The following is a 25,864-nucleotide window of genomic DNA, read 5'->3' on the forward strand; positions in this document are numbered from 1 at the left end:
CCCCCCCCCCCCCCCCCCCCCCCCCGCTCAGTGACCTGGGCTCCCAGAGCAACAGCCTCGCCTGTGGGAGGAGGGATGGGCAAAGTGGAGGCCCGGATGGAACCTCCTTAACTTAGTTTAAGATGAATCCCCAATTACCTTTGAGTCCATACACCAGGAAATCATTTATTTTTGGAAAATCCAGGTGGTAGAGAAAGAGACCGTCTGACCTGGAGATGCAGTCTTTGGCTGGGGCACTTTTTGCCTTTTTTCATATGTGATATTCACAGCATACTAAACTTTTTGGTGTTTTATAACTTATTTCCTTCCCACTTTTTTTTCTGCTCTTAAAAATGTATCAGAAATATTTTTCCATGTGTTTCTTTTCTTACAACATGATTTTTCACGACTGTATCATATTCCATTAGAAGGTAACGCCCAGTATTTTTAGGTCAATTCCCGTTTACTTTACACATCCCATCTACACTAGTATAAATGATGCCTCATGGAATACTGCTGTGGATACATATATCCTAGAGTTTGTGGTTATATATTTAGGATAGCTTCCCAACGTAAAATTGCTGAGTCAAAGGTTTTAATTATTTTAAGGATTTTTGAGATATGGGCAAATAGCTCTATTGCAGGTAGTAAAATGACACTTCTATCAGCAACACTGTGTATTATAATGCTTTAATTTGCCAAGTATTAGATGAAAAGTTTTTCTCTGTTTAAACTTTCTGTTCAGAAAATTATTGTGAATGACTTAAAGTGTTAGGATTTGGGGAGGTCTGACAACAACTCTTTCCAGTAGTTTAGACGGTGACTTAAAACCATTCATTTGTGGCCTTACGGCTCATCATCTCTCAGATGCTCCCCCGCAGGGTGAGCCCTGAGTGGGAGCACGTCTTTCTACAAAATAAGGGATTCCCACGTGACAAGCTCAAGTCAGCTGATCTAAGAAAGCGACATGAAATGTAACTGCTTTCTAATGATGCGCCAGTGGCAAGACTGGAGGTGCACTTCCCTGCGGGATGCCTTTCTGGGCAATCAGAGGCTAGAAAGAAGGTCGCCTTCGAGCTTCAGCTCTGGGTGGAAGAGCAGGAAAGAGCAGGTGGCCAGGGTCCTGGTCCGGGAGCAGGTGGGACCGAGTATGACCCGAACGCTGCATCTGTCCTGGAGGAAGGCTTGCTGGGCAAAGGGTCAGCTGGTCTGAGCAGAGCGCCCCTGACGGTCAAGGGCGGAGCTGGTCCTGTGGAAGCAGATGTCTGAGGGGGGAGGTAGCGGTGGTTTTCGAGGAATAAAGCCCGAGCACCCAGGCGAGGAAGGGGGGACTTGGGGCCCCGAGATGAGGGTGCCTGTGCCTGCTGCTCCCCGTGACCCCCTTGCTCTGCTCCCCGGCAGCCGGCGACCAGGACGAGGACACCGCCTTTGACCTCTTCAGAATCAGCAGCATCAACCGCAAGACCATCGGGGTCAAGCAGTTCCGGGGCCCGGACCCCAGCGTGCCCGCCTACCGCTTTGTGCGCTTTGACTACATCCCTCCGGTGAGCGCGGAGCACCTGGGGCGGATCGCCGAGGCCATGCGGCGGAAGGAGGGCTTTTTCCTGACGGCCAGCCTGAAGCAGGACCGCAAGTCCAGGGGCACCCTGCTGGCGCTGGAGGGCCCAGGCGCCACACACAGGCAGTTCGAGATCGTGTCCAACGGCCCCGCCGACACCCTGGACCTCACGTACTGGGTGGACGGCACCCAGCACGTCATCTCCCTGGAGGACGTGGGCCTGGCTGATTCCCACTGGAAGAACATCACTGTGCAGGTGACCGGAGAGACCTACAGCCTCTACGTGGGCTGCGACCTGATGGACAGCTTCACGCTGGACGAGCCCTTTTACGAGCAGCTGAAGACGGAGAAGAGCAGGATGTACGTGGCCAAGGGCCCCGCCCGAGAGAGTCACTTCCGGGTAGGTTGTGCGGGACGCCGCCGAGGGCCCCGCTTAGTGCGCTGCCTTGTGCAGGGGTCGGGTGTGGCCTTGGAGAAGCAGACACACGTGCACCTACCCACACAAACTCCACGTGCACCATGCACACCCACCGGCACATGCAATCGTACACGTGCACGGACTATACACGTATACACATGCTTGCACACACACTCGTAGACGCTCTTACGTGCACACACGGCACACACGGCCTTCTGAACCAGGAAGGAGCAGAGCACGCTGGCATAGGTGCCCTTTCTCAGCTGCACAGATGGTCAGCGATTTCCTGAGTGAAGACTCATTTGATGAAGCAGCCCCATGCAAACGTGTCTATAACCCCAGAGCCCCAGATTCCAGGTCAGTACTGACATGGCAGGAAGACAGGAGAGAAACTATGTTTTCTAAGGAAGGGGCTATTGATTTATGAGGGAATAGTTAGTTCCATGTTCACCTCAGTTATAATAGTTTTTACAAGAGGATCTCTCTAAATGCAAGTGTTTAGAACCTGCAGTGGAGGGTTAGTAACTATTCTCCTCCAGGTGTGTGTGTATTCTTTGGAAATAAATGTGTGATTAGACTCAGTTATTTCAGTAAAGGCCTAGAGATGCTGGTCGTGGTCTCTGGCCATTGTCAGGAAGCCCCCCAGGCCCACGTGGCCGACTGGCCCCACTGGGACAAGCCCCTCACTGTCACCGGGAGGACGGCCTGGTCTCGTAGCTGTACCGTCTGTTCTGTGGTTGGAACAGTGCACGTTCCCGAGACCCATGGCCGCGTGCGGGAACACCAGGCACCCGCAGAGTCCCCTGCAGAGAGAGTGTGGCCCCCGCTGTCCCCTGAGCGTGTTCAGAAGACAACCCTTGCCATCCCTCTGGGGGCCACCGCCCCTTCTCTAAGACACTCTTCCTTCTCCTCGGGTCAACCCCACTGTCTGCCTCTTGCCTCAAACGAAGCTTCAAAGTAACACACAGATAACCCATTAATGAGATTTCAGACCTGCTGAGGGCAAAAGCACAGACGAAAATGTTCTCGCTGCTGTAAGGTTACATCCTGTATTTTTGAAATATCGTTTAACGTGGCGTCGAACAGTTGCTGTTTATCCATCTCTGTTTCTTTCCTTGTACATATTTCAGGGTTTGCTGCAGAACGTCTACTTAGTGTTTGAAAACTCTGTGGAAGATCTTCTGAGCAAGAAAGGTTGTCAGCAAAGCCAGGGAGGTAGGTGTCTGGGCTGCGTGTGGTGCCCCATGTCCCACCTCTGATGGGTTCCTCCTCTGGTGTGTGGGGAGGGGCCGGTGGGACATAAGTAAACATGTTGGAATATGTTTCAAGTGCTGCCATGGCCTTGAATGAGCTCGCTGGTCAGCTGGGATGTGTTGGCCTCTGAAACAATACATTGCTTGAAGGATTAATTATGAATATATTTTAATTATCCAATAGAATCCATTTTACATGCCAAAAAATAAACCCCTGGCATTTTAACATGATTTTAAATACATGCGACTATTCCAGTCTACTGATGTGGGAAGATCAACTTAGTAAGATAAACCAGAGACGTTTGTCCAATTTGGTTTATGGAAGTTTTTTATACTATTCACAACTGTTGGTACAGCCTTATTATGAAAATGGACGCCACTGGCATCATTGACAGGTAATCCCACGCTGTCTGTTAATTGCATTTTGAATTTACATTCAACCATAATTTGTCAACATTGTCTTGAGCATTTGGTATTTGAAGGTCACTATGCTGGGGCTTTTTGAATGCATTGTGTCATTTCATCTTCAAAACCCCTTGAGTTGGGCTTATCCACTTCCCTCACTTTACAAATAAAGAAGCGGGGTGCCAGGAGGGCCGCTAATTGTCGGGGGAGTGGCCTGTGAGCATCAGAGCAGCGCACCTCCCTCCCCCAGGCTGCGTCCCACACAGGAGGCTCTTATCTGCCACGTGATCCCATTTTCCGACTTACTTCCATTAAGAAGCTTCTTCGTGTCAGCTGTAAGGAAACATAAACTGTACTCGTGTGGATCCGCGCGTGAGGACGCGTAGGATCTGATGTCTGTAATGCGCAGTCGCGGCTGGTGACCCAGCCCTTGCCCCCGGAGCGCCCGGAGGGCTGGCTTGACGGCTCAGAGCCGGAAGCCCCGAGCGCCGGCACTGCAGGCATCATCCGGGTCTCTCCATCCGAGGTCGCCCACCTTTCAGTCTGTGCGTCTTTCCACAGTCGGCCAGTTGAGTTCAGGAAAGGAAAGAAATGAAACTGTGACTTTTGGTGGCCTGTGCAGTGAGAGGACCTTATAAGGCCTCCCGTCACACACCCTCAGCTCCAAACTCCCTGAGCACCACAGCCTCTGAAGCTCTGGACCACATCCCATCCCAAACCACCAGCTCCGGCTGAAATGCCAATATCAGCCACTTCGGATTAGGTCATAGACATTTTTTGCGGGGAGCTGAGGTCATAAAAAAGCAAAAGTTCTAAAAAGGCTAAGACAGTACTAACTGACATCCCACAGGACACAGAGAAAGAGAAGATGGTCCTGGGGGCCCTGATAGAGGGAGACTTGCTTGTCTCTAGATAAGAGCTTAGCATCCTTGGAAGTGGTCACCCGGTGGGGTGGGCACGTCTCTGTGACAGAGAAAAGGAAAGGGGGCACTTGACCTTCGATGGGGGGGAGAGTGGATGTGGCCCTCACCCCGGTCCCTGCCCTGCATGCCACGAATGGGGGTGTCCTATCCTGAGGAAGGGCTCTGCCCATCTTCCATGAGACGGTCGTGGGACTTCCAGGCACTTTTATTATTGCCGTATTTTTATTCTTCTACATACATGGAGTGATTAATATGCTTATGTCTGTATGGTTATATATGGTTTTAGGTCTGGTGAGTCTGAGGTATCAGTGTGAGTTGCAACAAGGATTTACAAACAACAAAACTCGATCATAGACTGTCTGACAGAATTATGACATTGACAGGTCATAACTCAGTAATGGAATGTATCGGACGAGACAGTTGAGCATCACTGCAAAGAGGACGCTGGGGCTGGCTTGCCGGCCACATCCCAGCTGGCCAGGCTTCCCCGAGGGCGACACCCGTCTCGGCACTTGCCCAGATCACTTTTGTAACTAGTGGCATAGCCGCGTGTGTGTCCCATGTTCAGGGACTTCCAGGCGCTTGTACTATTTCTGGGATAGTGAGATCTGAGCCCATGGTTGGGATTCTGCCTTTCTCGGGGTCTCATGAGGCCAGCAGGGAAATGATGAAATGACTCATTTAGCAAGAAAAGAACTGAATTTGCCTTCATGCAGTAGCCAAATGAAAAGGCATTTGGGATGGAAAAAGGGGATAAATGAGGAGTGAAAGGAGTTGTTGGAATTCATGGAGAATATGGGGCTGGAAACAGGTTTAGGGTGGGGGACAAAAAGAAGGAACTTATCTTAGATAATAAATGATATAAATATTTATATAAAAACAAGAAAAACAGGAAACTGTTGCCTCTAGTGAGTTTGAGCACGATGCGTGATGCAGCTGTAGGTCTCTGGCTTTTCGCATCTCTCCATCGCTGAGCTGACCGCTCGCTCTGCTCATGGGCGGTGTCTGGGGTTCAGTCCCCACGGTGCTGCGAGGTTAGCAGCGCCTCTGGTACAAGCAGGGCCGCAACGGGAAACACCTCCTCCAGCTCTCGGGCTCTTGGGCGCCCGTGTAGCTCCAGTGCTCTGGGTAGCGCCCTGCGGGCCCGGCCAGGCTGTGGCCAGAGGCCAGCGGGCTCACTGTTCCGTGTCTTCCCCACAGCCGAAGCCAACGCCATCAGCGAGAACACGGAGACGCTGCACCTGAGCCCCCCAGTCTCCATGGAGCACGTGGGCCGGAGCGAGGCCAAGGGCCCGGAGGTGTGCGAGCACTCCTGCGAGGAGCTGGGCAGCCTGATCAGGGAGCTGTCGGGGCTGCACGTCATCGTGAACCAGCTCCATGAGAACCTGCGCAAAGTGGTGGGTGCCCTGGGGACCCTCCTCTAACCACGAGTAACCTCGGCTATCCACCGTTAACCAGCACTCTCTCCACCACTACCCCCGACTAGCCACTGCTAGCCGGGAGTAACCACCCGGCTCCCTGACGACCAGGCTGCTGGTCCCGGACGTGTGGCTGGAGGGCGGGGGAGGGGTGCTTATGGAAAGTGTGCTCACGGCCACAAGCCTCCCTCTCAGTCCTTCAACCCTGGGGGCTCGTCTCCCAGGAAACAGGAAGCCTGCACCCGAGGGAGGTGCGTTCACCTAAGGATGGCATTCAGAGGGGAGCCCGTCCCTGAAGCCTCGAGGCCGTAACAGGCAGATTGGTCTCCTCTCCACAGCTCGTCAAGGGGCAGAACACGTGCCTCAAGTCTTAGCAAGCACGCCTCAGGGCTCAGAGCAGGTTGCTGGCAGTAAGCAGCCTCCGTGGGCCCATCCTCCCGCCATGTAGACCTCAGGCTGAGCTCAGCTGAAGGAAGCTTGTGCCCCGGGGCGGCTCTGAGGGAAAGAATACAGAGGGGAGGGGTCGCCAGGCCCCTGAGGCTCTGCTCCACCCAAGGGCCCTGGATGGGGCACTTCTGCTCCAGCTAGGGTGCTGGCTGGGCAGTACCCACGTCGAGTGTGGCTTCTGGGATGTCCTACCACGTGCTGGGTGGGGGCAGGAGTGGGGCGGGCGGGGGAGAGCACCCTCCCCGCCCAGCGCTCGCCACTTCAGGGAGCCTCCAGGGCTGGGGGCACTGAGACCAGGGTCACCTGCAGGCGGGGGCCCTGCTGGGCGGGCATCTTCGTAAACGTGGAGGACCTTCCCACGAGCTGCACGTGGCGTGTGACCTCTAACTGGCTGCTTCAGGACACAGAGCCTCAGCCCTGCTGGTGCCGGTGGCGTCCGGGGGGTCCCGGCGGGGGAGGGGCTGCAGAAGGGAGGCCGAGACAGGAGCGGGGGAGCCTTTGCCCCTGACGCGTCTCGCTTTCAGCTGAAAAGAGCTTCTGGAGAAGTTTACCTACATTGGAGTTGGGGATTAAGGAAATTCGCCAGCTCCCTGAATCACACAAAAACATCCGGATGGTGTGTTTCTGTCCATTTTGCGCCAGAGGGGGGGGCGCATATCTTTTGGGTGATTCTCAAAGCGCCCATTATGCCCAGATCAGAGATGTTAGCGGGAGCAGGGTGCCTAGAAGGAGGGAGGTGACAACACACGTGCTCAGGGGGCAAATGGTGTAACTTTGACTAGTTGATTTCCTTTTAACCTTTGCACTGTCTCCTGCAGTCTGTCCCCCCACGACAGCAGGGCTTGTGTCTGTTTGTCTTTGCCGTTGTGCCATCACAGCCGTGTCTGTCACACTTGGAAGAACGGGTGAATTCAAGAATTGAACCTTAGTTTTCAGCTGCGGGTGGTGGGAGGGACCCCGTCCCCCCTGGTCCAGCCTGAGGCTCCTTCACGACTGCACGTCCTGCATCCGCCCGTGTGCGATGGCTGCAGAGCCTGCTGTGGCTGTGCTGACCTCCTTCCCTCCACTTTCCAGTCAAACGACAACCGGTTTCTCTGGGAGCTCATTGGAGGACCCGCCAAGACCAGGAACATGTCCGCCTGCTTGCAGGACGGCAGGTTCTTTGCGGAGAATGAAACCTGGGTGGTGGACAGCTGCACCAAGTGCACCTGCAAGGTGAGACGGGCACGTGGTCTCCTGGCGGCGGCCCCGGGCTGGAGGCTTCCTGCTCTCTGTTCCCCGTGCCGCGTGTGGGGCGTGGGGAAGGGGGCCACCTCCAATGAGGCCCGAGTGCCCCCGTGGTTCTGCGCCCAGAGAGCCGGGGAGGGTGCAGCCAGTGTCACCCGATGGCTGGCCGGTCCCCCACATCTTTGTGTTTGAGGCCACTCGGTCCTGCAAGGGCCTCGGGTTCGGCACAAGCCACTGGGGATGGGGTCACTGCCCACGACACAACATGATGCTTAGTTTCCTTATGTCCTGGCACCTGGTCTCCACTGCTGGGGGCCTGGACACCAGACGCCGCTGCGACCTTGTGCGTCCCCCCGCCCGCAGCGCGCGGAAGGCCCCGTGCCCGCGGCTCCGCGGACGGAGAAAGGAGCGTGCGCGCGGCGAGAGATGCGCTCGCGTCCCTGTAACCGGCGGGGTCTGTGGGCAGAGACCTCCAGCCTTCCTGCCAACCCTTCCAGTCCAGCCCTGGGTCAGCGTTCATGTTCCTAAATGAGTGACATAAATGCCTCTTTTCCTTGCAGAAATTTAAAACCGTTTGCCACCAGATCAGCTGCCCTCCCGCCACGTGCGCCGACCCGTCGTTTGTGGACGGCGAGTGCTGTCCCTCTTGCTTCCACGGTGAGTGCCCGGCGGGTGGGCGGCGGCCTCGGCCCTAGCGGCCCCGGCTGTGGGACCATGCGGGTCTGTGTCGGACGGTCTCGCAGGGGCCAGGGCTCCGAGGTCTTCCTGAAGCGCCCAGATGCTCGTGGCTCTGGGGTCGCAGTGGCCCTGGTCCTCCTCAGCCTTCCCTCCTGTGCTGATCCAAAGCCACAGCCCCCGCCTCTGTTTTGAGTCCCCCATCGCCCTCCCCAGCTGACCCTGGAGCAACTGAGCCTCCTTCACACCGGCTCCCCACCCCCTTCTTCGTGGTGTCACCGGCAGCCTTGACTGAATCGGTTGCTGCTCTGCGTGTCCTGTTTGTCTTTCACTGTCTGGCCCTCATCCTGGTCTGGGGGTCCTTGAGTCTGGTGACCCGGGCGGGGCTGGGCAGCTTCCGTGTTCGGGGAGCCCACGGACATGAGCACAGGCTCTGCCCCTCCATGAATCTGAGCAAAATGTGGCTTTTCCAGGGTTCAGATTCTTCATCTGTAAAATACAGAATGAGTGTCCCCATGACACAGGCTTAGTTTAGGATGAAAATAAACAGCACAATATGTACGAAAGTGCCTGACGTATATTAGGTGTTAAACAGAGACCAAATCGGACCTGCTACAGAGAGTAACAGTGTGATTGCGGGAGCCCGAGGGCCCACTTTTGCCCAGAGGGAGCCGTTTCACGTTGTTGAGTAAAAGCCCAGGAAGGGTCTCCTCAAATTCTTCTCTTGCTGCTTCTGAGACTTTGAATCATAGCATTTACTATTTACCAGAACGATCTCTTGCATTAAAGTACAACTTTTCTGTTATTCAGAGATTGATAATTTCCTGTGAAGAATTTCTTGGCAAGAAATTGCCTTTTTATTTAACTTGTTCCAATTTAAAGTATTTGGAATGAAATTTAGTGTCCTGTAATTTCAACCAAAAATTGAAGTTTCATCACCATATATAAATCAGCACATGGAGGTGCAGGTGGAAATAGCTTACATCTTAGCAACTCCAGCGAAAGCTTGTGCAGACAGGGTTCAGCGCTGTCCTTTGTGAGGCCGTTAGAAGCAACCACAGACCCCTTTCCTGCCAGTAGACCCTGGGTTTCTGGCCAAGCTCCTTGTGCATCCCCCTGCTTCCCTTTCCTGGGAGGGCGGCCCCTGCGCTCCGACCCTGGGACAGACGTGGGGCGGCCCTGCTGTCTGCCCGCTGCCAGCACCCACCTGGGGCATGCAGCTCGGAGCCCAGGGCTGGTCTCTGCTGTGTGGGGCAGTCCCCGGGGAGGTCTGATGGGCAGTGGTGCTCCCCCCAGCAGACGGCGAGGACGGCTGGTCCCCATGGGCGGAGTGGACGGAGTGCTCTGCCACCTGCGGGCCTGGTACCCAGCAGAGGGGGCGGTCCTGCGATGTCACCAGTAACACCTGCCTGGGGCCATCCATCCAGACGCGGTCGTGCAGCCTGGGCAAGTGCGACCACCGCAGTGAGTGTCAGAGGCCGGCCCGGCCCGGGGTGGGGGACAGGGCCCAGCCCCTGGGGTCTTGGGGGTCCAGAGACCCCCTGCTGCTGCCCTTTCTGGGAGGGGCTCCATGTGGCCCACGCACCCTGCTCTTCCCCAGCTGGGCTCCCCACTCCTGCCTGGTTGATGGGCAGACTCCCGGGACGGGTCAGCCCTGCCTCTCACTCAGCGCCCTGAGCCTCTGATGTCCTTGTTCCCTCCATGTGCTAGTCCGGCAGGATGGTGGCTGGAGCCACTGGTCGCCGTGGTCCTCCTGTTCCGTGACCTGTGGGGTCGGCAATGTCACCCGCATCCGGCTCTGCAACTCACCAGTGCCACAGATGGGCGGGCGGAGCTGCAAGGGCAGCGGCCGCGAGACCAAGGCCTGCCAGGGCCCGCCCTGCCCGGGTGAGTGGACAAGGGTGGGGTCTGGGCTTGCGGCCGGCCTTTAGCAGGACACAGGCCCAGCGCGGCCCCGCGAGGTCAAGGCACTGGGATCCTCTCGGTCGGCTGGTTTCTGGAAGCTGGGCCTTGGGGTGGATGCCCATTGCGGTGCTCAGCTCTGACCTCCCCAGAACAAACTCCAGTTAATCCACGATGGAGCAGAAATAGGCCGGGACCGAGGGGGAAGTGACAGCAGGCACAGGAGGGGGGCTCAGGAGGCGCCCCCCCGCATCTGGGGCATCTGGGGCCTGGGTTTGGGAGGACACGTGCTCCCTGTACCAGGCCTGCTCTGGGACGTGGGCAGGGTCTTCGCCCAGAAAAGGCTGTGCTGTGAGTCTTCTCCCTACTGAGTTATCTGTACTGATGATGAGCGACAGCCTTTTAAAATGAAACTCAGCTCCGCACAGCTTTTCAGACGTGAGCACCTCTTGCCCGTGGCAGGGGTGGACCCATAGCCAGCGGCCCCCGGTCAATGGTCCCAGGTTCTGAGCACAGAAGATTGTGTGATTTCCCTTCCCAGAGACAAAACGAAACAAGTGAACTGTCATCATCTTCATCCCTCCCTGACCATACGGTCCTGAGAGGACTTTCCTACCAGGCTTCCTCCACGTGTGGAGGCGTGGCCTTATCCCAGGCTCTCTGTCCTGAGCCCCCAGCACAGGCCGCGCCCCCAGAGTGACCCCTCTGTCCTCTCTCCCCCAGTCGACGGTCGGTGGAGCCCCTGGTCCCCATGGTCGGCCTGCACGGTCACCTGTGCCGGAGGGATCCGGGAGCGGACACGCATCTGTAACAGCCCGGAGCCCCAGCACGGAGGGAAGGACTGCGTCGGCGACGTCACGGAGCATCAGATGTGTAACAGGAGGAGCTGCCCCGCAGGTGGGTGTGCACGGGACGGGCCCGCAGCCTCCAGCCTTTCGGCCGACGGGCGTCTGTTGTGGGGCCTGGACGCTCCAGCCGCAGGCGTCTTTGAAGACACCGTTGGGTTTTAATTCTGATTAAATGTATAAAAATGCTTGGAAAATACAGAGAAGAAAAATCCGTTCTACACACGTGAAGCTTTACGCTCTGCTTCGTGTTCCTCTGGCCTTTTTACGTGAAGGCAGAAAGCATGGCGCGCAGAAGGGAGCATCGTAGGTAGTGCGGCCACAGAGCACGCGGGCCCTGTCACCCCTACATCTCCGACGCTTTACTCTTGGAGGTGGTGACTTTTGGTGGCTGTCCCCAGCATCTTCCTAACTCACTCAGTTTCTCCACAGCTGAACCCCGGAGTGTGTGAAGGGCATCACCCGGGCCTTGTGTGTGGGTTCATTACGGCGCCACCTGGTGGCGGCTGCTGACTCTGCTCTGCTTCCTCCGTGCAGACGGCTGCTTGTCCAACCCCTGCTTCCCCGGAGCCGAGTGCCGCAGCTTCCCCGACGGGTCCTGGTCCTGCGGCTCTTGCCCGCTGGGCTTCCTGGGCAACGGCACCCACTGCGAGGACCTGGACGAGGTAGGTGCCCCCTTCCCAGGCGGCGGGGCGTGCCTCGGAGGTGGGGAGCGTGGGCTCACGTCTGGCCCACTGGTCCCCGCAGTGCGCTCTGGTCACCGACGTGTGCTTCACGACCAGCAAGGCGCACCGTTGCGTCAACACCAACCCCGGCTTCCACTGCCTGCCCTGCCCCCCGCGCTACAAGGGGAGCCAGCCCTTCGGCGTCGGCCTGGAGGCGGCCAGGACGGAGAAGCAGGTGAGCTGCTCGGCCTTGCGAGCTCCTGTTAGAGACAGCAGGACAGTCAGGCGGGAGCTGGGACTGGAGGGTGGACGGGACAGGAGCGGGGACGGCGACCTGGGGGAGAGACGGTCTCACTCTGCCGGCCAGCGCGACCCCACCCGCAGGGACCACAGGGCTGAGTTTTCACGCACAGCATCCCAGAGGGCCAGGGTGGGGACTCGTGGTCTCCCCATGACCCCAGGCGCCACCGGAGGCCCGACGTGACCTTGCTGTTGCTCGGGGCCTTCCAGGGGAGCAGAGCCCTGGGTCTCTGGACGCTGCCCCTCCTCAGCATCCCGTGGGTGGCCGGGAGCCCTGCGCCCTGCACGCGGCCCTCCTGTCAGGGTCAGGGTCAGGGTCAGCACACGTCCTGACACACTCGGCCCTCCCGCAGCTGTGTGAGCCTGAGGACCCCTGCAAGGACAAGAGCCACAACTGCCACAGGCATGCGGAGTGCATCTACCTGGGCCACTTCAGCGACCCCATGTACAAGTGCGAGTGCCAGACGGGCTACGCGGGCGACGGGCTCATCTGCGGGGAGGACTCAGACCTGGATGGCTGGCCCAACAAGAACCTGGTCTGCGCCACCAACGCCACCTACCACTGCATCAAGGTGAGGGTGTGGCAGGGGGTCCCCCTTCCTCAGGCCCCAGCGGTTCCAGCTCGGGGCAGCTGTGGCCCTGGAGGTGCCTCTACGGGTCCAAACAGTCAGAGGCTCCGTGTGGGCCCTGCACTCTGCGTGGTCCCCACCCCCGAAGCTGACGGGAGCTGGGGTGTCACTGCCCACCCACTAGCCCCTCCAAGGCGTCTGCCTAGTGGGTTTCTGCAAATTCCAGGACCACTCTGGAAAAGCAGCTGATTGTTGGGAGCTGGGAGAGGACGCGGAGCCTAGTACATGTTTGTTAACTGATACAAAGAGGCTTGAATCATTGGGGGTGGGGTGATGTAAACAGGCCCCACCCTCCTCCAAGGCTGTGGGGGCCTGAGGTCTGCAGGTGGGCCGGGCTGTGGTCACACAGAGCCTAGCACACAATTTTCTTTGCAAAGACCCCCATGTGCTGCACACAGGAAGCGGTCAGGGCCCCCAGGTGAGTGGGGCTTCCTTAGGGCCTGTAACGGGGTGGAGTCCTTTCCTGGGGCCACTGCAGCCAATGACCACAAACCTGGTGGTTTTAAAAGGCAGGACTGCACCCTCTCACGTCCGGAGCCAGGAGTCTGAGGTCAAGGCGTGGCAGGGCTGGGCTCGCCTGGAGCCCCCAGGGGAGGGTCCTTCCAGCCTCTCCCAGCTTCTGGGCCCTCCAGGTGTCCGTGGCTTGTGGACACACCACCCCAACCTCTGCTTCCGCCTGCTCCTCTGTGCATCTGTCTCAAACTCCCCCTGACGCCCTTATAAGGACACACGTGGTTGTATTTAGGGCCCATCTGGATACTCCAGGGTAAACGCGTCCTTTCAAGACCCTCACATCAAGCGCATCTTTTGCATATAAGGTGATATTAGCTTTACCATGTAAGGTGATAGCCACTCTTGCTATATAAGGTAACATTTACAGGTTCTAGAGGTTAAGACATGGCATATATTTAGGGGACCACCATTCAGACCACTAAACAAGGTGTACCAAAACATTTCAGTGAAGTTTTATACCTTAGAAGCTTCAGAAATATAAGTAGTACAAACTCACAAAAGACATTACTTGCAAATGTACATATATTAATCTATTTAATATTGATTTGTTCTTGTGAATTTTGAGTAAAGAGAGTTTTACATTTTATCTTTCGCCCTCTTGATTAAAGATGGCAGGTGTTGACTGAAACAAAAAGTGAATCTGCTTTGAAATAACAGAGACAAAGTTTGCAACCTTCACTGTATCTCCCTGACCACATTTCCTGACCTAACAAGGTCAGGTGTCAAACCTGGAAATCCCCGCAGGAAGTGGGTGCCTATTGGATGCGATTACTGATGAAGAGTTCCACTAGGGACCCAGGATGCCCTGGTACCGTAGCAGGAACAATGGAAGGTGTCCACGAGGCGAAGGACACCCTCTTTGTTTTTCATTTTTGTGGAACTTCAGACAGGAATTTAATAACTAAAAAGGTGGCACATCAAAATTTGCACATTATATTTGCATTAAATATAACTTATGGGAACAAACAGATGCAAAAGTAAGACAGTTCATGGGAAGCCCCCTCACCCCGTCTGAGAGGTTCCCTTACTCATCCCTGCAAAGGTGCTGAGTCCCTCCGTCAGGACCTGTGTCCACACCACAGGAATATGCTCTCCTCCTTCACGGGCTGGAGTTGAAGCTTGGCTCCAGACATGGCCCTGGGCTGTGCTTCTGATGAGACCCCTGGGGCTTCTGGGACACCTGTGTTAATGGCATCGAAACACCTTCACGTGGACCCTCTCCTGGTGTTTCCAGCTCCCTCAGGCTGCAGTGTCTGTACAGCTTGGGTTTGAGTCCTTATATCATTGGACTGAAACAAAATGACTTTTTTCCCCCGTTATGGGAATTCTCCACTTCTTGGGCAGAGCTGAATCAGGGAGATGGTTTGGGGAGCTGGGCCGCGGTTCCTGAACAGAGACTCTAGGCCACCCGTTGGCTAGTGAGGGTTGAAGGTTTATGACCTTGGCTTTTGGATGGACGCTTGGAGTTGGGAAGCAGTGGGACGGGAGGCTCTGCCCTGTCCTGTATTTTCATTCTCTCCTGGTTCCCGCAGTCATTCAGCTGCATACGGGAATCCCGAGCTCAGGACACAGGCTTCTTTTGCCTCAGCTCACTGGCGGTGGTGATGTCGGTCCTAGAGCAGCACCTGAGGGGAAACGCGGGGCCGCTGCGTCTCCGTCCTGCTCCCGCGAGGACAGGTGCCTGGCGTGATGTCGCTGGCTCCGCCCTCACCATCTCATCTGAAAGAAGCGGGCTCTTGGGAATGTTTTTGTAACTAGCCTGCTTCCTCTGCTTGCAGGACAACTGCCCCCTCCTGCCTAACTCTGGGCAAGAAGACTTTGACAAGGACGGCATCGGGGACGCCTGTGACGATGACGATGACAACGACGGCGTCAGCGATGAGAAGGTGGGTCCGCACCACCTGGGCACCTGCCCTCGGGTTGAGGAGTGGGGGAGCGCAGTGCTCTGCACCCAGGGGTCCCCGTGAACTGCTGGGTTTAGCGCTCCTGGGCTAGTAACGGAAAGTCACCGACAGGGAACGTCTGTCCTTCGCACAAGCACACGAGGCAGCCCGAGCATGGAGCCGCCTGGGGTGCTCTGTCAGAAGCGCTTTCAGTGGTTTAGTTTACCTTTAGTTGCATAAAAGGGACTTATCCCCCCTGCTTCTGGGGCGGGTGGCAGCGATGGGGGCTGCCTGGGATGAGCGATATTGCCACTCCCTGCCTTTAGGGCAGAATTTAGATGTTACCATTTCCCGAGAGAAGCGTTGCAAACATAAGTGCTCTGACACGTTAGTCCGTAATTCAGCACTAGCAGAGACAGAGGCTAACTTCTTATTCACAGGTTTACTGCGTCTGGCTTCCACCGATCCATTAACTCATTCATTCGTTCATTCCCTTGACGTTTATGTTTCTATCCTCACCATGAAATATGTGCTAGGTCACCTTTACTATAGAAAATATCAGAATTTTTCATAGGGACAGATGCATAAATAATTATCAAATGCTTTGATATCAAGAAAGTGTCAGCAATGGCTACCTTTGCCAAGGTACTTTATCGCTGCCTTGATCATCTTGATCTACTCTGAATACATAGCCTGTAAGTGCTAAGCCATTTTATAAGCAATTCAACAAATACCCCTACCCTATTTCTCAAAGTCTTCCCTCACTTTCTCTCTAGGACAACTGCCAGCTTGTCTTCAACCCACGTCAGTTCGACTACGACAAAGATGAGGTTGGGGACCGCTGTGACAACTGCCCCTACGTGCACAACCCGGCGCAGATCGACACGGACAGCAACGGGGAGGGCGACGCCTGCTCCGTGGACATCGATGGGGACGGTCAGTCCCGCGCGTCCTCCCGACGGGCTTCAGGGCTCACGGTCGGCGGTGGTCCCAGGCTCCGTGCTTTATTCTGTTACTGCATAAGCCCAGCTTCCCCTGTGCACTGACACGAGACAACACGATCCATGGCGCTTTGCTCATAGGGTCCCGGCCTCATTCGGCCCCTGTCCCCGTGGGTTCCTGGAAGGGGTTGCCGGCCTCAGGACGCTGGCCTCAGGTCGCCGGCCTAGTTTCCCCCTTTGGAAAACTACGCGTTTGGCATCTTCCTTTCCTGGCCCTGAGCTCTTGTCCCATGTCCTTGTGGCCAGTCCTGGTGCCTTCTCCCAGGTCCACATCCGTTCACAGCCCCAGGAACCCAGTACCCTGTCCTGACCCAACCGTGCTTCTGAGAAAGGCCTGAGGACAGCTTTGTTCCCTCCTATTTCCCTCCACGCTGTATTTCTAGCCATTCATTGAATCATTCACTGCAAAGCCTCCCCGAGGGGTTCCCGGTATCCCCGGACTTCAGAAACATGCGACACCGCCCGGCTTTTTAACCCTGGATGCCAGTGCTGCGGGCACGAGCTCCACACCTCACAGCACAGCCTCGCCCTGGGCGTCTGACGCTCAGGGAGCAGCTCGGACAGACTCACACCCACTCCCTCTGACTCCGCCCTCCCACCCCAACCTGCGATTGTCTCCTGGCTATTTTCTTGGTGTAACTTGACATCACACCGACCAGCTTCCACCGGCGCCAAGACAGCGTCCGGCCGTGCCGCTTTCTATGGCTTTCCAGCAGCCGGGCGTCTCCTCCAATCCTCCGTCTGTGAGGTCTGACCGCCTGCATACCTCAGGGGTCCTTTCTCACTGGCTCGCCCCCTGCCTCCCGCTATCTGCCAGGATAAGACAGCCGCCTAGCCTGGCTCAAGCTTTCCTGCTGACTCACTGATTTGTGAGGTTTTGCTTTGCCCTTCGAGCCTGATTACTGTTAACTCAGTTTTCATAACCCCAAAGTTGATGAAATTCATTATCTATTTTCAGATTTCTGGGTGTAAGGCACTATAGCTAACCCCCTGTCAGTCTCTGCCGTTGTTATTTTCCTGCTAACGTAGGGAACAGATGAGGCAGTGGGGCCCCGGAAGCTGATCAGGCCCTAGGAACGCGACGCCAGTTTTCTGAATGGACGTTAGGGCAAACAGTCCGCGTGAGGACTCCGATGTTTACGCTGTGATGACTCACTCGTCAGCCCTCCGTGTGTATTGTCATCCAGAAACCTCTGAGAGTTGGTTCTGCTTCAAACTAAGGGAATTTTAAGTTTAATGGGAAATCTGCCATGAATCTAGTAATCTTTACATTTTATCATTTTTTTATTAAACAAAAGTTTGGCTGTACGTTGCTTACTGAGATAGGAAAAGCAACGTGCCTTTTCTAAACTCCGTTTGCTTCTGTTTTCCCCCGAATCCTACAGATGTCTTCAATGAGCGAGACAACTGTCCCTACGTCTACAACACTGACCAGAGGGACACCGACGGGGACGGCGTGGGCGATCACTGCGACAACTGCCCCCTGGTGCACAACCCAGACCAGGTAACTGGCCGGCGACTGATCAGGTGTGGCTAAGAGCAGCGGGGGCGGAGGAGCTTCTCAGTCACAGAACGTGCGCGGCTTTGCAGCTTTTCATCCACCTGTCAGGACGCGACAGCACAGGCTTTTCAATCACTGTGATTGAAAACATTGAACTCAGGTCTGAGCATGACTCGTATCTCCGTGGCCACTGGCCAGATGAGTGGGTGCCTTTGTCCCACTGTCTGAAAGGAGAGAGTCTTCATCTAATTATCTCCGTATTTCCCTGATGCAAACGTAGGAATTGGCTGCTTTTCCAGACGTGCCTTTGGGAGGCACGGTGAGAACGTAACATGCGGATGTAGCCCCGAGAACGTGTTGCAGCAGATGTTGTCAGAAAGGACTTGATTCTGTTGTAGCTCATTCTTTCCAGTATTCCGTAAAGAAAGTGAATCCCCGCAGGGAGGTGGGTTAGGACGGAGAGAGACCGTTTCCTCTCTGCGGTCACGGCTCACGTCGGGGGTGAGGTGGTACCGGCCATGCGCCCTCGGTGACTTTCAGCCTGGCGTCTGCTTCACCGGATGGGTGCTCACTGCTGCTGTCCCCGAACTCTGTCTTCCAGACCGACGTAGACAACGACCTCGTGGGTGACCAGTGTGACAACAACGAGGACATCGACGAGGACGGACACCAAAACAACCAGGACAACTGCCCCTACATCTCCAACGCCAACCAGGCCGACCATGACCACGACGGCAAGGGGGACGCCTGTGACTCGGACGACGACAACGACGGCATCCCCGACGACAGGGACAACTGCCGGCTTGTGGCCAACTCCGACCAGGAGGACTCAGATGGTAGGTCCTGTGACAGCCACCCCGCAGGGGCAGAGAGTTTGCGGGAGCGCGAAATGCCGGGAGAAAGAAGTACGTAGCCCGACTGCTGACATGAGTAAGTGGTCCATGAGCACAGGATCCGGAGGGGGCAGGAGTCTCGGGTAGCGTGGCAGGTAATGTGGCAGGTGCACCGCTGGGCTCGGTGGTGGCTTGGCTGTCCTCTGGCATCTGCTGGAGCCTGTGGGTGCAATCCCGGCTGACCCGGGTGCTGCCTGGGGGGTACACATCCACTGTGGATGAGATGGGGTGTGGGGTGTTTGAGCCCACACGACCCAGAGGCACGTGGAGACTCACTGACTGAAGGGCAGCTCCAAGGACCACCCCCACCCCCATCCCAAGAGCAACACAGAGCTCATTCTTGACAAGAGGACAGACGGCTTCAGTCCCCACAGTGGGGCAGGGGGCGCCTGCTGGCTACCGAGCAGCCTTTTACCAGGAGGGAGGTTGGGACGGAGGCAAGGCTGGCATGCTCAGGGGTGTCTTAGGGGTTTTGGAAGCTCCTTTTTGCGTGATTGTGTGCCTGTCACCCAGTGCGTGGATGTGTGTTACTGAACAGAACTGAAGGATGGTTTGAAGGATGTGATGGAAATTCGGTTGAACTTGGTATCTTTTCCTCCTTCTCAAGCAGTAGGCACTGCAATGGCCTAATTGCAGTGCTAAGTGGTCATCTGGATCATCACTATTACCATGAACTGCACGGCTGTGAAGGTCTCAGCAGGCATCTCTCTGTGCCAGGCTGGTCCGCAGCCCCATGGCCACATCCCCACCTCATTAGAAAATTTGACAAGATGCTTCCAAAAAACAGAAGTCCACATCTCCCTAGGGAAATCATTTTTCATGAAGGAGTTCTGCTTTCAGTGCCAAACAGATTGCAGGCAGGGGTGATTTAGGTAGTAGTAGAGGTTCTGGAGACTATCAGAGAAAAAGCTGGAAATTCAGCTTGACTTCACTTGGCAGCGTTCAGGTTTGGTACCCCCAGTTTCAAGTTCAGAAGGAAGTGAGAAGTGACTCTCCAGGAACTGGATTAGGGCGTGCTTTGCTGCAGGGCTTATCACAGCAACGTTTTGAAAAGAGCACCAGACTCCTCACAGCACTGGGGTGAAATGTCAGAGATTACAGGCACTGGTCCAGGAAGGCAGGTCCAGGTCCTGCCAAGCACCTAACCTTGAATTTTCAAAGAATCATGTGCTAAGTTTTCTCAGACACGGAGAGGCGGACAGCAACCCCTTACTTTGCGTGTTTCTCTGCTTGTCCTTGGTGACAGGTGATGGGCGTGGTGATGCCTGCAAAGACGACTTTGACAATGACAACATCCCCGATATTGACGACGTGTGTCCTGAGAACCACGCCATCAGTGAGACGGACTTCCGGAACTTCCAGATGGTCCACCTGGACCCCAAGGGTACCACTCAGATCGATCCCAACTGGGTCATTCGCCATCAAGGCAAAGAGCTGGTGCAGACGGCCAACTCCGACCCTGGCATCGCTGTTGGTGAGCCTTAGAATACGCACCACCCCTTGCGGTTCCTGCCTGCAAGGTGCCCACGGAGCACATGCGCTACCCTTTAAAACCGAGTGGACGGCAGCAGTGGATCTTTCTGGTAGCCCCCATCCTCCCTTGGTTTGTAAAGCCATCTGCCTACATATTTTTGACGGGAGAACTTGGGGAAGCACTTACTTGCCTCTCCAAATTCTCCGCGATTTAATATTCAGCAAGCCATTTCATTTTATGGACTGGGTCTGTAAATTATTACCTAGGGTGGTGAAGCTCTGCCATAACTCTGTAAGTGGGATCTAAAAAGATTAAATTCCACGAGTGTTGTTAATCCCACAGGAGCAGACCTTGAGTTAGATGGAAGAGGAGAGCCTCTTTCCACCTGCGTCCAGTGGTCCCAGGGCTCATCCAGTAGTTTCCTAAAAGGCTGTCTCTGACCTGGTTTTGTGACCAAACGTTCCCTCTGGCCCCAGGTTTCGATGAATTTGGGTCAGTCGACTTCAGCGGCACATTCTACGTCAACACGGACCGGGATGACGACTATGCTGGCTTCGTCTTTGGCTACCAGTCCAGCAGCCGCTTCTACGTGGTGATGTGGAAGCAGGTCACTCAGACGTACTGGGAAGACCAGCCCACCCGGGCGTACGGCTACTCAGGGGTGTCCCTCAAGGTGGTGAACTCCACCACGGGGACAGGCGAGCACCTGAGGAATGCCCTGTGGCACACGGGGAACACAGAGGGACAGGTGAGGAGGACGGTCTCTTCTGACCGAGGCCGGCAGCTGCTGTGAGCTTTCAGGAGAGCAGTACCTGCCCCATTGCAAAAGTACCCCCACCTCGGTTTTTGTTCATTTTACCTCAAGTCACGGTGCTGTGAATAATCTTTTATCGGATACCTCGCTTATTAAAGATGCCATGCCTGGTGGTTTTATAAACACAATTGGTAATCCTCTTGCACATGAAACATAGGCGTACTCCCTTATAGACAAAGGGAGAACAGGGTTTCAAGAGTTTAAGTGTTTTGCCCAAGGTCCCACGTTGAGGAAGTAGAGAATCTGTGACTCGGCCCAAGTGCCTGTGCTCTTTGCACTGAACTACGTTGTTCCCTATCAGTGGATTTTGCTCATGCTAGAGATTTATAATATGAAATATATCGGAGGTAGATGTGGCAGCAGGGGCCATAGGGATTACTTAGCAGAGCACTGTTTTTATCTCCCCCCCTTGTGCCGTAAAACTGTGGTTAAGACTCAGGGTGCCAATTATACTCACAAGTGATGTTTTTCCTCAGGTTCGCACGTTATGGCATGACCCCAAAAATATTGGCTGGAAGGACTACACTGCCTACAGGTGGCATCTGACCCACAGACCTAAGACAGGTTACATAAGGTAGGTGAGAGGGTAGCTCAGTAGCGGCTGTATTTCTACCAAGTAATTTTCACATTCCAAGAACATCCTTCCACTGGATGGCAAGTTAGAACATTAACAGATAAATAAGCCAAAGTGGATTCTAACTTGTATGCTGTTCCCTGGATTCTTCCACTTTAAGTGCCTTCTCTTTTCTGTCCAGCATCTTCTTCACGTTTTTTAAAAAAGCAAAAACAAAACTGTTGAAGAGAAGAAAAATCAAACTTGTTAAAATAACCCAGAAAGTGATAAGCATCTCTCCTCTCCTCCTAATGAACATTATGGGCATGGGAGGGAAGGTGCAGTTAAAATAACTGCATCTTTGTGAATTAGCATGTGATTTCTTTGGTGCACAGGTTCCTATTTATTTCTGATATTGTGAATGGCTGAATTTAAAACACATCTTGAACAAAACTTTGACAAATCAGTCCAACAGCATTTTGTTCTCCTGGCATGACAGCATTTGTCATCAACTTTTTTTTTTTAAGCTGGGACAATTTCTAATTTTATAAAATGAAACACGGATGATTTAAATTTAAAGTTTTTGCAAAGTTAAACTTAGTCACTAAGAGCATGAGCCAGTCCGATTCTTCACCAGGAGTGTGTGCGCGTCCTCAGTGCCAATAAGCACATCTTAGAAGGGGAGGCTCAGGCTGGTGCCAGGGGTGTGCTGTTTCTGTGGAGTGTCCCTGTTTGTTCACTCCTCTCCTACCAGGGAAGCTTTAGTGCATCTGTACGTGTAGGGTGGAGCCTGGTCCTTGCTATCGCACAGCTCACAGTTTGTGGGGCGGAAGCAGGTGAGCTCGTGGCTTCAGTGCAGTGTGAAGGCCAGGAGCTTGCTGACACGGGGGAGGCTTAGAGCTAGGGTTAGGCAGAGGGAGGGGCCTCCTGACTCCACTAAACTCTTCCTGGCTCCTGAAGGTGGAGACAACTTGGATGCTGGGGTGGGTGATGGTCAGTGAGTCATAGGGAAGAAGGAGGGCTCTGGGGTGGTGCTGTGTTACTCTTGGCCAGCCTCGTGAGGAGAAGGCTGACCTCCTGCCCTCTGGTGAATGTGCTTCAAAGAGCTGACATTCTCTTTCTTTCTCCTTTTTTCCTGTTTTCAGAGTCTTAGTGCATGAAGGAAAACAGGTCATGGCGGACTCAGGACCCATCTATGACCAAACCTACGCTGGTGGGCGGCTGGGTCTGTTTGTCTTCTCTCAAGAAATGGTCTACTTCTCGGACCTGAAATATGAATGCAGAGGTGGGTGTGAGCACATTATTCACTGCGGCCGTGAGTGGCACAGGGGATGGGGAAGGAACACATACTTTACTTTTCCTCTTACAAAAGCTACACATCAGGGAAATAAGCTGGCGGCCTGCCAGGCAGATGTCTTGTTTTGGTCAGCTTGAGTTGGTTTTGTCTGTCAGTTTGTTTGTTTTAAATTCAATGTGAATGTCTTTGGTAAGACAAACACTTTTAAGTTATTCACAGGCTCTACTTGTCCCACTCTACTCTATCCCATAGCTTTTTATATTTTCTACACCTTCTGGGCTCTTAATGGCATTTTAGATTGCTATCTTTGCTAGAATAAAAGAAAGAAAGGAAGGAAGGAAAGAAGGAAGGAAGGAAAGAAGGAAGGAAGGATGGGGGAAAGGTTCTCTTTAGTTATCACTCTAGGAGCATATTTGAATCAAAATATTATAGATCTGGAAGGGAACTTGGCTTCTATGTGGTCTAAGCCTGTGTCTTCATGTAGATATGAAAATATCCCTATTCTACAGATAAGGTAAGTAAGGTTCAGAGATACTTCTCAAAAATCACAGAAGAATGTTGATTTGTCTTCTTGATTCTGGTAAAGTGTTCTTTTCCCTATCCTTCATTCCATCCATCCACCCATCCATCCATCCATCCATCCTTCCATCCATTTATCCACCTATCCATCCATCTATCCATCCTTCCATTTATCCATCCATCTATCCACCATCCATCCATTCATTCAACCATTCACACATCCATCCATATTGTGGAAACCTTTTTTTAAAAAATAGAAATAGTGATTTTTATGTTATAGTTAAACAAAATAAAGCAAAACAAAATGCATGGTCCAATCTCCCAAATTCTGTTCACTGTGTTTTGCAGATGTCTGAACAAGATTTGCTGTATTTCCAGCAAAGTACTGTAGACGCCGTTACCCAGACACCTCAGTCCATCCCAGTGTTCCCAGCTTCTCTCTAGCAGACCTCCTGTCCTTGACCCCAACCTTGAGTGGTTCTTCACCTCCTGTCATCAACCCAAGCCCACGTGCCTTCAGAGGATGAATATTAATGGAAACAAAAGATGAACATCAACCCACTACAGGAAAGACAGTTTGATGATCCATGAGACTTTATGTGGAGTGACAATCGAGCATGGTATTACATTGTTTTCTCTTGTGTGTTTAAAAAGAATGACGTTTACATATGAAATGTAAGTACTTATTTTATTTATGTGTATATGGAGCTGAAGGGAATATTGTGTATAAGCAATTATCATAAATTAAGCATTTATGCTTAATATTGCTACACTACTTCCAGTGCCTTAAGTTTGGTGCAAGAGCACCCAAATCCTGTTAGGTCAATTATAAAGAAGAGTCAACTCAAGTCTGAATAATGCCATTTTCGGAAAGAGGTCAGGAGATACCAGTCACATATGTGGGATGTCAAGTAACTAATTGGAACATCAAAAATAATTATGGGAATGAATGAATACCCCTCCCCCACTCTCTTGTCCTACAATGGAAGCCCTCATTGATGCTGTCTCATCAAAGAAGGAATATCCTTGCAAAATGGCTCTAATGTGGGTGCAGACGTGGGCCTGGCAAAGCCTCGTCTATGTGAGGGTTTAACCTAGGGAAGTGCTGTCACCGTGGTTCGCCCCTCCAGCCATTGTGGACCTGAGAGAACTCGTGGCCAGTGGTCACTTGGTTCCGAAGTCTGATCCCTAGAATCCCTGCTGGAGCTCCTTTCCAAGCTGCTGGGGAAGAGTCAGCAGGCGAAAAAATCAGCAAATGCATTTTGGCATCTAATCCCTATTCTAGGCTTTGAAACTATGGACGATTGCTTTTACCTAACTTGGTAACACATTCCATTAAGGTTCCAGTTATAAATGTTGTGCTAATATTTATTAAGTGAATATAGAATGCAGTTCCGTTCACCAATAACTTATTTTAAATATGACAAGTAGCACTTATGTAAGTATAATATCTAAAAGTAAACATATAACTAGCATATAATATAAAGATACAGTTACAGCAAAATATCTTCAAAATACAAGACTTTATAATACTATGTTGTCATCATAAAACATGCTGCAAAATGTAATAGAATAAATAAATAATAATGAAGAGTTTATAATGGAACCTTAATATATACTGTTGCCGGTGACTTTAATTCAGTATTTTTTAGTGTTATCTGCTGTACATAGGATTTTAAAGACTTGGAATGCCGAGGGTAAACCAGCGTTGTCTCGGCAGACATACCCCTGAATCAGTCATATAGTAATACACACAGGTCTGATTTATTTTTTGCTTTAAGTTGCATGACGTTTCTGCAGAAACTATTCGTTAATCTCACTCCACATAGGGGTTTAGGAAGAAGACTTTGTCTTGTTGATCTGATGCGGACAAACTGTTCTCTTCCTGTTAACAGCGACTTCACTCCTCTGTCAAGTAGGGAGCGGCTCCATGACTTTGTTTTCATTTGCTCGTGTGTCTGATAAAGTTGCATTTGTTGCTTCCTTTGAGGTTGATTTTACTTTTCATTTTGCTGCACTTTTTACTTTTTTTGGTGGAACTGTATTCCCAAGACAAGGACGTGTTGGGAACTTCATTAAATGTAACGATTGTGAAGAGCGTGTAGGTTTCCTGTGTCGGTGGTGTTTGCCTGAACAGTACGGTGGCGTGGGACGATGATGATGTGAATACTTAGAATGTACCATATTTTTTTGTAAATTATTTATGTTTTTTTTTAAAAACAAACTTCTCGTACAGATGGATGAAACTCTTCTGTTTTGACAAAGACTGTAACTATTTATTTATTTGTTCACATGGTCAGAATTTCACCACTGAAACCCTGCACTTAGCTAGAGACTCATTTTTATACTTTAAAGATTCATCACAGGAAATAAATTGTAAAAAGGTTTTCTATAAATGAATCTCTCTCCCTTTTTTAAAGAGCTAGCAGGGCTCCTGCCGGGGGGGAGGAGAGGGGCCCCGGCTGATGCCTTGTCTCCTGGGCCAGGGACAGCCTCCTCCGTGACAGTTCTTCCTCGTGCGCTTTTCAGTCTGAGATGCCGTTTGGGGTCTTCACGGAAAGAAGCTGTTTAAGGCAGGTCTCATCACGGTTTGTGGAGCCACCCGGGTCACGCGCTATGACACGACCTTAGGAAATCCATCCTCCGGCTGCTTCTTGCTGTCCGACAGGGGACAGAGCAGTGCAGAGAGCGTCAGCACCACTGAGATGACTCAGAAAACGGGGGCAACACAAGGGGCCCCTCATCAATACAAGCGGTGCTTCCCATGATCCA

At 53.2% G+C, this 25,864-nt stretch overlaps 1 protein-coding gene across 3 annotated transcripts in view; it reads left to right on the forward strand.

The window, feature by feature from the left end:
• Positions 1-25,333, forward strand: part of THBS2 (thrombospondin 2) — a 28,405-nt gene extending 3,072 nt beyond the window's left edge. For 2 of the 3 annotated variants that reach the window (XM_027081091.1, XM_027081081.1), the window contains 20 exons: positions 1,381-1,937; positions 3,086-3,170; positions 5,737-5,933; positions 7,476-7,616; positions 8,189-8,285; positions 9,600-9,767; positions 10,014-10,190; positions 10,929-11,102; positions 11,588-11,715; positions 11,798-11,950; positions 12,369-12,587; positions 14,936-15,043; positions 15,817-15,976; positions 17,427-17,545; positions 18,144-18,378; positions 19,682-19,909; positions 20,386-20,657; positions 21,200-21,297; positions 22,422-22,561; positions 23,441-25,333. In XM_027081091.1, the coding sequence (XP_026936892.1) occupies positions 1,381-1,937; positions 3,086-3,170; positions 5,737-5,933; positions 7,476-7,616; positions 8,189-8,285; positions 9,600-9,767; positions 10,014-10,190; positions 10,929-11,102; positions 11,588-11,715; positions 11,798-11,950; positions 12,369-12,587; positions 14,936-15,043; positions 15,817-15,976; positions 17,427-17,545; positions 18,144-18,378; positions 19,682-19,909; positions 20,386-20,657; positions 21,200-21,297; positions 22,422-22,561; positions 23,441-23,448 (3,464 nt within the window). In that variant the 3' untranslated portion in view covers positions 23,449-25,333. The remainder of the gene's footprint in view (positions 1-1,380; positions 1,938-3,085; positions 3,171-5,736; positions 5,934-7,475; positions 7,617-8,188; positions 8,286-9,599; positions 9,768-10,013; positions 10,191-10,928; positions 11,103-11,587; positions 11,716-11,797; positions 11,951-12,368; positions 12,588-14,935; positions 15,044-15,816; positions 15,977-17,426; positions 17,546-18,143; positions 18,379-19,681; positions 19,910-20,385; positions 20,658-21,199; positions 21,298-22,421; positions 22,562-23,440) is intronic. The other variant, XM_027081099.1, reaches the window with a different exon arrangement.
• Positions 25,334-25,864: the final 531 nt, after the last annotated feature.

The sequence above is a fragment of the Aethalodelphis obliquidens genome, unplaced genomic scaffold (assembly GCF_003676395.1).
Source record: "Aethalodelphis obliquidens isolate GAN/ISIS:26980383/991018 unplaced genomic scaffold, ASM367639v1 scaffold3, whole genome shotgun sequence".
NCBI lineage: Eukaryota > Metazoa > Chordata > Mammalia > Artiodactyla > Delphinidae > Aethalodelphis > Aethalodelphis obliquidens.